We start from the raw sequence: 10,758 nt of genomic DNA, 5'->3' as shown, positions 1-10,758 counted from the left end.
CGAGTGCTCTACCGCTAAGCCACAACCCCAGCCCTCAGTTTGCCAGGGCTGCTTAGGAGCCTGAGAACTATGGGAGTACGTGTTCATCCTACCCCCTTTCTTGCCCCTCAAAACAATACAGAATTTGCTTACTTAAAAACTGTGGTCAGCAACTTGCTAAAAATAGTTAGATTGTTAACTATTTGGTTTTAAAGAAAGATGACTATGGGTTGGGAAAGCATGAGAGGAAGGAAGTTGAGCCTCTTAGTACCTCAGCTACCCAGAGGTGAAGTTCAGACTAATTTAAGTAAGGTTGACAGGCACAACTGTTAGCCTGGGGGAATATGATCCCTTTAGAAACAAAATTTTGGCAAGAAAAGAAACCTCTTTTAAGCGATGGCTTTCAGCACCTGCACCCTTCGTTTAGCTCTGGAAGAAAGACAGCCAAGACAACAAGGAGAGACTGTTAGAATTTAGGCTCCTAAGAGCTATCACTAAACACAGATCACCCACAGAATTAGTCTGGTTAAGAGCGAAAACAGATTGCTCAAAAAGTCAGGTTTTATAAGCAACAATTCTAAGATTAAATTGCATTGGTTAAGGAAACACACACACTTACAAGAAATTAAATAACTGACCTTGTAGACAAAAATATTTCAATTAATAGTCCCATTTAAAAAAAACGGTCAATTTATTTTTCTATCCAATTCAATATCAATGATATACAAAAGGATACAAACAGATTATCATAAATATTTATAGGAAGATATGCAAAACAATTACCAAGGAAAAAAAAACCCAGCAAAGTAAAAAATTTGTTGCTTATCCATGTCCACTCAACTGTATAAGGTTATTCCAGGACAGTTTCCCAGTTCTCTGGGAAAGAAGTTTTGTGGCTTTACACCTTCTATGAGGGTCAAGACATAAGAGCAGATACAACTGTGTTTTGTACTGACAGCCAGAGGAAGGCTGCCCCCCACCACCCCCTCATACTAGTGATGGAACCCAGGGCTCTGTGCATACTGGACAAATTCTCTACTACTGAGCTAAATGTACAGCCTTTTTAAAATCTTTAATTTTTGAAACAGGGTCTGGCTAAGTTGCCCAAGCTGACCTCAAACTTATATTCCCCCTGCCTCAACCTCCAAAGTAGCTGGATTATAGTCAGGCACCACAATTCTTCTTCAATGGAAGCAGAAGAGGCCTTGTCGTCCAAAATGCTTCAGTCAGAGGCAGTCAGGGAATATAAAAAGCTTATGGCTTTGATACATGGAAGACAACAGTTCTCAGTTAACCTAGCCACAATTTTCTGGTCATGTGTAAGAAACTATCACATTTGAAATTTAACTTTCACATTCAAAAAAAGAGGTCAACTCAACCTTAGACACAAAGAGAGAAAAGAAAAAAAGAAAAACAAAACCTAACAATAGTCTATACCCAAACACTGACAATTGGGGAACTGTCTCATAAAGACACTTTGGAGGCCAGCAGGATTCATTTATAATTTGGCATGTGTTTGTTAAAGGGGGCCATAGGGCCTGGAGCTAAAATAGTCTATTGTAAAGATATAATACATCATTGAAGCAAACAAATGGTAGACATATATACACCACATTAAAGATTCATATACAATTCTGTGCTGACTCTAAAGGAAAAAATTGAGGAGAAATTAGAGGGGGAAAGATAATAGAAAAAGAATCACAAAGGAGCATTTTAGTCCGAAGCTAGTCCAATGAGTTACTAGGACTTCTAATCTTTCATCTCCAAAGAAGTTGATCTAATAAATTATAAAATTACCTCACTCACACTTGGGACATACTACATATTCCCAAGTACAGTAATCCTGCTCTCGTTTTGGTTTCACTTGCTATTTGATGACTAAGTTGTTTCTCACTTTAAAGATTTTCCTTTTATATTTTAATTAGCCAATTAACACAGCAGAAGCTACTCCCTCCGTGAGGCCAGACAAGCTTTACAAAATAATTTGATCTACTGAAGATGAATGATGGGGAAGAAAGGGAAAGCTTCTTGGTTTTTCTTGCAAAATCTTTTCTCTCACTTGAAAAACTCTGCAATCACTTAATGTTCTGTTCCAGATAAAGAAAGCAAAACTAGTTGGGAAAATACCCATACACTTATTGTTTACTAGCATAATACAAAATAAATTCATACATGTTGGTCAATTGTTTTTCAAACTCCAAATGTGAATGTTTAATCTTGTAACTTAAGAACTGAATTTTTCCACATTCTTTTATATAGAGTTAGCATCTGTAAATTGAGACTTTTTTTAGACAATCATGCAAATTTAATTTGTCCCTGGAAACAAAAACACAACCTAACAGATTAACAAAATATGTCCTTTAGACAATATTTTTTTTCTGTGAACTTTTCTCCACTGTTACCATTTTTATCCTTCAGTAAACAGAAACTACACTAAAAAGTTCCTGTATTTTGAATTTACAGAGAGCTAGACTCTTCAGAATAATTACAAAGACTATATCAAGGCAACCTATTTTAATTTCTGGACTGGCTCCACTCTTTTCAAAAATAAATTCTAAAAAAATTTTGAGTTATTATTATTAAGTAATATGAGCTAGAGACATTTCTACTGCCATCGATGCTCCTATAAAATTGAATAAAGATTTTATTATACCACACACACAAAAAGCAATCGGTACAGAAGAGGCAGTTTTCGTTTTTCTGTTGAGAATTTCTTTCCATGATTTCTCCCATTAAAGTATAGTTTTCAAAGCAACCACCACGACAAAGGAAGCATCTAATTAGTCCATTTTCTTCTGATCCAAGAATGCTGAACATTTACTGTCCCATCTGTAGTTGTATCAGCAGTGTAATGAACACAGTTTATATTACTTAACTATTCTTTGAACTCCAAGAACTGTTGAAGTCTTTTCTGATGTTCTGCAGATGCTTGCACAGCACTAAATGAAACATAAATTCAAAGCATAAGCTTTATTTTACATTAAGCATATTAAGTGAACCACAGAGCACAGAGTCAATATTTTTCAAAACAATTAAAAATGAATAGAAATCTTCACTTATTTAGTACTTCTGAAAAAGTTGCATGGAAATCTTTTTTAATCTAATGAAGAAGAGGACTTGCATTCAGTAATGGTATGCTTCTACCTTCTAAGAGACCAGAGCAAATCAAAACTGACAAGTGAAGGCATCGATTTGAACCTGCTCTGCTGTGGAACCTGCTGTGCAGAGTTCCAGGCCTTGCAGTAGATTTTCTGGATTTTATTATTTTATTTAAACCAGATTCCAACATTATCTTTGAGTTGTAGAGTATTTGAATTGCCTTTAATATAAAATCCTTTAAACTAAAATGTTTGGTTAAAACACAATAGACTCCATTAATTGCTTTCAAAGGTAATGGCTTGGTGGTTTAGATTTACTTTTCTCTTTGAACATAAGTTATGTTTGGATGGGGATGCTGGGTTCTCGCTGCACCCTCACCACCACAAAAATACATTACCTTGACAAAACTAGGGCAAATACACACTGAAACTCATATAAAACTTCCTTTTAAACTTTTGGAGAAAAATTGAATACAACAGAAAAGATTCTGGTTTTCCAGTTCTTGAATAGTAATATAACATTGCTGAAGATAAAATTTCAGATAACTAAGGTCACCACTTTTTAAAATACTTAAAGTCTTATTTTAATAATTTTGCTACAAACCATCCTAAAATGCCCTTTTCACATCTGTTTTCTTAAACTAATATATTCACCTCTGATGAAACCATTTCAAGTACCTAACTGTGCAAAGATGCATGCCCTCTAGGTATATGCTAGTGAAGCTGTCATCTCTAACTGAATGGCTCTGCACGCAGAGTCTGTGGCTTTTCCTATCACTCTTCTCTCAGCTAGAAGGTAGTGAACTCTCCTTTATGAACTGTCAGTAGTCTTAACTCCACCAGCAATTCTACCCCTCAAGTAAATTTTGATACATTACAGGCTGGAAGTAAATAAAATTTGCCTAAAGCGAGGGAAAATGGGGCCGGGCGTGGTGTCATCACACACCTGAAATCCCAGGGAGGCTGAAGCAGGAGGATCTTGAATTCAAAGCCAGCCTCAGCAACAGCGAGGCACTAAGCAACTCAGTGACACCTTGTCTCTAAATAAAACACAAAATAGGGCTGGGGGTGTGGCTCAGTGGTTGAGTGCACTGGGTTCAATCTCCAATACCGCCCCCCCCAAAAAAAAGTAAATGGCGGGTAGGGTAGGTCAAAGGATACAAAGTAACAGATATGTAGAATAAACAAGTCTACTGATGAAATGTACAACATAAGGACTATAGTTAATAAAAAACTATCAGGAATTTTTGTTAAAGTAGATTTTAGCTACTCTCGTCAAGCATACAAAAAAAACTATATGAGATGATAACTATATTAATTTGCTTCACTGTAGGAATAATTTTACTCTTTATGCATATCCATAACATCATGTTATAAACCTCAAACATACCCAATAAAATTTAGTGAAAACAAAACAAAAAACGGGCAAACTGGTACTGAATGAATGGTCTCCAATGAGTAACTGGTCTAGGATAATTCCAGGGCTCAAGAGCTTATTTACACCTGGTTCTCAGAGGGGGAGCTTTAGGTTGTGAATAATTAGCTATTGCACTAATAGTTGTTGCCACAATATATAATGTACAGTGGACTTCTGTCTAGCACCTATGATCTTATTTTATCTGTGTCAACACCAAATGAAGTAAAGTGAGAGATCAGGTAGTATAAGAAAGGTTCAGAGCTTAGGAGAGAAAACACAGCCTAGGAGCACAGACACTGTAGACAGAACTTAAGGATTAGCAAGATTATGGTCTAAATTCTAGTTTTGCAACCTACTATCTGTATATCTTGGGCAAATCATTTTACCTCATTAGGTAACCTGCCCACAATCACAGGATAGTCAATGATGCAGCAGATACAAATCCAGATGTTTTAACTCCAGATGTAATATTCCTTCCTCCACACAATTCTGTCCTATATTTGTAAAAACTAAACTCTACTCATCAGTTTTAGTGCATATTTAAAATATGGCTCATTTCTAAGAAACCAAGATAGAATTTCATTCTCATAATTTTTTATCAGTTATCTACCCCTCTTTCTTATCTAAGAAATCTCCTTTTCTCCCTGATTTTGCACTATCATTATTATACATCATATCTATTTCCTTCTCTGAATTCAATGTTGAGTAGATTCTGATTGTATATCTATGTGCTAGTTTATACCATGGAGGTAAACCAGTGTTTATAGATAGAGAAAGGTAGATTTTTTAAAGTAAAAGATCTGATTTCGGGGGGGCTGGGGTTGTGGCTCAGCGGCAGAGCACTCACCTAGCACATTCGAGGCCCTGGGTTTGCTCCTCAGCACCACATACAAATAAATAAAATAAAGGTATTATGTCCAACTACAATTAAAAAATAAATATTAAAAAAAGATCTGGGGCTGGGGATGTGGCTCAAGTGGTAGCGCGCTCTCCTGGCATGCGTGCGGCCTGGGTTCGATCCTCAGCACCACATACAAAAAACAAAGATGTGTGTCCGCTGAAAACTAAAAAAATAAATAAATATTAAAAAAATTCTGGGCTGGGGATGTGGCTCAAGCGGTAGCGCGCTGGCCTGGCATGCGTGCGGCCCGGGTTCGATCCTCAGCACCACATACCAACAAAGATGTTGTGTCCGCCGAGAACTAAAAAATAAATATTAAAAAAAATTCTCTCTCTCTCTCTCTGTCTCTCTCTCTCTCTTTAAAAAAAAAATTCTCTCTTTCTCTAAAAAAAAAAAGAAAAAAGATCTGATTTCAGATTCATGTTCAAACATGCATAGACTGTGCTATCAGAGAAATTTTAATTTCTCTTTGCCTCAGTTTCCACATCTGTACAACTAGGATAATTTCTGTGCCTCACAACATCTTTAAGAAGATATAAATGAAAAATTGCAATACATGGCACAGGTGTAGAAGCTGCTCAATAGATTATTGTTTGTTTCTAATTAAGTTAGTAAATGTCTTAATGACAGAGAATGATCCACAGCTCTTTTATATTCCCACTCAGAAGCAAAGTGTCCCATAAATACCTGCCACTACTTCTGCCTAGTATTAAGAAAGTAAAAGGGAATGTACTCCTTGTTTCTAAACACAGGCAGTATGAGGAAGTCCTAAACTATGTATTGATTGCATACAGAAAAAACAGAGCAATCTCTTATGCCCTCTACAATTTAATCATGATATAGTTGATAAACTAGGACCCCCTCATCATGCCTAGCTAGATTGTTTCATAAGAGCAACATAGTAAACATCAATGAAACTAAATATAAACAGGTCTGGCTTTGCGGTTCTCGTTTCTGAAGGTGTTGTGATCTGTCGGTGTTTTACCAGCGTGACTCACAAAGCACCACAGACACATTTATGGAATATTCTGCTCGGCCCAGGTCTTAACTTCCTGGCCAAAATGTAGAATTACTTTTAATATGCTTTTCTGGAAAGGTCCTCAGTTTGTTGTCTTATTTCTCCCTTGAGGATCTTTTGGCAAATATATGTATTTAATATATATATATTATATACACACACACACACACACACACACATATTTTTATATACACATTTTTTTTTTTTAGTTGTTCATGAATCTTTTATTTATATGTGGTGCTGAGGTTTGAACTCAGGGCCTCACACATGCCAGGCAAGCACTCTACCACTAAGCCACTTCTCCAGCCCTATATATTATAGTTATTTACATTTATTTATATATAAATATATATATTTACATACAATATATATATATATACTTACAGTTACTATTTTTATAACTTTCTGTCTTCACTTTTGCATTTGAAAAAAATCCCCAAAGCTATGATAGGCCAAATTATTTTCTAGGAGGGGACTGAACCCAAGGGTGCTTACCCACTGAACTACATAACCAACCTTATTTTTTTTTAAGTTTGAAACAGGGTTTTGCTAAGTTGCTTAGGGCCTCACTAAGTTGCTGAGGCTGGTTTTGAACTTGCAATCCTCTTGCCTCAGCCTTCCAAACAACTGGAATTACAAGTATGTGCCACCATGCCCAGCAACAGGTCAAATTTTTTAAGTCTAACTCCAAGCTATTAATTCACAGTGAGAACCATTAAGGCACCAAAAGAATACTTCAAATATGTGAGTATTTGTAATTCTCATACCTATTCCTCAGAGGAACTCCTAAAAGCAAACTGTTTCCATGGGTCAAAACAGATAAACTTACTTCAGATGTTCACCAAATGTAGTAGTTATTCGATAGATGGCAGTTTTCAGTGATGCTCTGAATGCAAATCTTAATGTTTTATAAGAAGTGTCCACAAGGCTTCCTGAAATCCGGGGTGGTTTACTGGAAGCATGAGGAAGCTTGAAGTACTTGTCAACTGCCTAGACGAAAAAAGAAAGAAAGAAAACACATTAGTTGAGCTTATCTAGAAAGTCAATCTAGACCAACAAAAATGAGATCTTATTTTAGATATATACTCAGATCCACAGACATGTGTTTTTAGTGTGAAACAGTAACAACAGCTTGAAAAGCAATGCAGCGAAGAGAAGACTCAGCAACTCTAGCAGTTACCAGGCCCAGCAGAAGTCCAGATCTGCCCTATCAAGGGGAGCTGGAATTCAAGAGACTTAAAACTGCAAAGCTGGGAAGTGAAAATCTGATATTCTACTCTGTTAATGGTGGATGACAGGCAAGAGTACCTTTACTATGGGTCTTAGGGAAAAATGATTTTAAAAACCCTAAACTTTAAATTTTACATAAAGTTATTTGCTAAACTGCTCTATCTCCATTTTCAATTCTAGATAAGGCATCCATGAGTAAAAACAGATGGGATAAGAGTGACAAGTCATAAGTGAAACTGATTTTACTTACAGTTTTAGAGTAAGAAATAATTAAAAATATCTTTTAAATGCCAAAGGAAAATGATGTAATTGTTTAATGATATAGCTACATTAAGAGAAGGGAGAAGATGAAATATAAATGTGTTAATCTATTATTACAAGATAATGTTTAAAATGACAAGAGGTAACAGTATGAGCATATTATTTACAGTTATAGAGGAACTGCCAAAACAACGGAAAACAAAAATTATTAATATTACTTCTGCCTTAAAGTATCCTGTCTAGAAGGCCTGGCCCACAGTGTTCAGGGAGAATTCAACCCTATGTTTCTAAGTCCCAAAGCTGTCAGGATTCTTAGTCCACAGACCTGGTATTCTGCTCTCTAGAGGATAAACCACAGCCTGGAGAGGAGAAGGAGCAAACAGCAGCAGAGGATGATCTAATGGTTTTCAACCCTTTCATCCAAACTTCCTCATGTTGGTCCTGACCTTCCACCCTTGGTTCCAGAGGCACCCCAAAGTTTTCCCACTGCCAACTTGGGATTTGCCTCTGGAATCTGCTGGTGAGCCTTCTCAGCCACCTGCTTTCCAGCCTCACAGACTCTGTTGCTTGTTGCTTCCTCTCCTGTTTATGGATTTATATTTTTTATTTATTTTTTTAATTGTCAGTGGATGTTTATTTTATTTATCTATATGTGGTGCTGAGAATTGAACCCAGTGCCTCACACATGCAAGAGGCAAGCACTCAGATGGGCTTGTGTGGTTCAGTGGCAGAGCGCTAGCCTACCATGTGCAAGGTCCTAGGTTCCATCCTCAGCACCACATAAAAATAAATAAATAAAATAAAGGTATTGTGTCCATCTACAACTATTAAGGAAAAAAAAAAAAAAAGAGACAAGCACTCTACCACTGAGCCATAACCCCAGCCCCATGGATTTGTATATTTTAATATCATTTACCATAGTCTGGTAAAATTTTGGGGAAGAAGCAAACTTCTTTCACAATAAGAGCATTTCCAAGATTGGGACATACTTGAGATAATTTTAGGTAGTATAAGAAGTGATATTCAGAGAGATACTTAAGCAGTTTAAATAACACAATAACACTGAATCATAATGGAAAACTTTTCTTTTCAACTTTCTTTTACACAGGTGTTTTTTTTTGTTTTTTTTTTTTTTTTTTTTGCAGTGCCAGGGATGGAACCCAGGGCCTCCCACATGCTAGGTAAGAGTTTTACCACCTAGCTATACCCCAGCCTACTGTACACCTTTCTCAGCATACCAGGAAAAATAGTGATCATCATTTCCCACCTGGATCCAACAGACCCTTTTGAATTTTTACAGTCTAAAAAGTTATTTAGTCCTGGGTTTAATTCCTAGCACCACGAGGTTTTGTTTTGTTTTTTTAATTTTAAAAAGCACTTTCAGAAGTAAAAACGACAGGATAATGTAAGATAACTTTATAGAAATACATATAAGAATATAAGCATAGCAAACACAAATTTTTATTCCATATTTTCCAGGTTTTGAAGATATACACAGCTGAAAAGGCAATGCCCATCAGCTGTCATACATAAGCCCAACCACTTCCATTTTATAAATACTGATTTCAAACTGAAGATACATTTCTAACAGGTTTTAGTTCATCAAACTTCTATTTCTTTTTCTTGCATTTGCATCTTCAAAATGCAGTATTTTTGAAAATTTTTGACAGCTCAGAAATTTTTTGAAGAGAGCATAGCCATTTTCTTTGTGCTACAACTGCAAAACATTTTCATTCTTAAGTTTATAAATACAAATTCAAATGATGGCTCCAGTGACTTCTTTTACTTCAACTCTCTTTTCTTCTTATTTTGATATACACATACTTTCCTCCATTTATTCCTCATCAACTGTAAATTTTGGTGCACAAGCATCACAAAAGATGAATACTATCATGTGTCTCAGCAGAATAAATGATTCAAGTTATTATCACAAAATATTGTAGAATAAAATTCTTCCTCTTGAATGACTTAGTACATGAGAATACCACATATATTTCCCCTGTCTCCTTAGAAATATTTCCGCCATCACTTCTTCAGTTTGAAAAAAAAAATAAATCTAGAATATCATCATCTGAAGGTCTCATAGAGTGAAAATTTTATATGATCAATTTCACTACCATCATCAAAGTCTAGAGATGTGCTGTCCAATTCAATAACTATTAGCTACATGTAGCTATTGAGCACTTGAAATAGGAGAGGTCTGAACAGACATGATATAAAGTAAAAAATAAACAACAGATTTCCAAGATTTAGTGTGAAAAAGAATATACAATATCACATTAATTTTATATTGCTTATACGATAAAATTACATTTTAGATCTACTGGGTTAAATAAAATGTTACCAAAATGAATTCCACCTGTACTTTTTAATGTAACTATTAGAAGATGTAAATTTATCCAATTGGCTACATTATATTACTTTAGAAGAGAGCTGGTCTACAGTAGTCTCTTTGTACTTGTCTTCTGATTTGTCTAATTATTTTAATGTATTGGCAATTTTCTTTCCTTTACCATTGCAGGCAAAAAATTAAAAAATAAAAATCTGAATTATCAACTATATTCAACAAAAGCTTCAAAAGCTTAAAAAAAAACCCTCCTCCAGTGTTGGTTATGGAACCCAGAGCCTTGTGCATTCTAGAGAGCGCTATATTCCCAGGCCCTCAGATTTCTTTCTTTCTTTTTTTTAAATTTATTTTTTACTTATAGGTGGACACAATATCTTTATTTTTATTTTTATGTGGTTCTGAGGATCGAACCCAGTGCCCCATATATGGTAGGCGAGCACTCTACCACTGAGCCACAACCCCAGCCCCCCCTAGATTTCTTATATAGCTTTTCTTTTAAAAACCCAT

The 10,758-nt window shown here is 35.7% G+C and overlaps 1 protein-coding gene across 2 annotated transcripts in view; it reads right to left on the bottom strand.

Moving 5' to 3' along the window:
• Positions 1–633: 633 nt before the first annotated feature.
• NDC1 (NDC1 transmembrane nucleoporin) overlaps positions 634–10,758 on the bottom strand; it is a 51,351-nt gene continuing 41,226 nt past the window's right edge. Inside the window, exons 17-18 of one of the 2 annotated variants that reach the window (XM_081305507.1) lie at positions 7,243–7,403; positions 634–2,918 (exon numbers count right to left, since the gene is read on the bottom strand). In XM_081305507.1, coding sequence (XP_081161633.1) covers positions 2,855–2,918; positions 7,243–7,403 — 225 coding nt within the window. In that variant the 3' untranslated portion in view covers positions 634–2,854. Of the gene's footprint in view, positions 2,919–7,242; positions 7,404–10,758 lie in introns of those variants that run through there. The other variant, XM_081305508.1, reaches the window with a different exon arrangement.

Source organism: Spermophilus citellus (genome assembly GCF_964194105.1).
Source record: "Spermophilus citellus genome assembly, chromosome: 9".
Taxonomy (NCBI): Eukaryota; Metazoa; Chordata; class Mammalia; order Rodentia; family Sciuridae; genus Spermophilus; species Spermophilus citellus.
The sequence above is the reverse complement of the archived record's forward strand: the minus strand, read 5'-3'. Positions and strand labels throughout refer to the sequence as shown.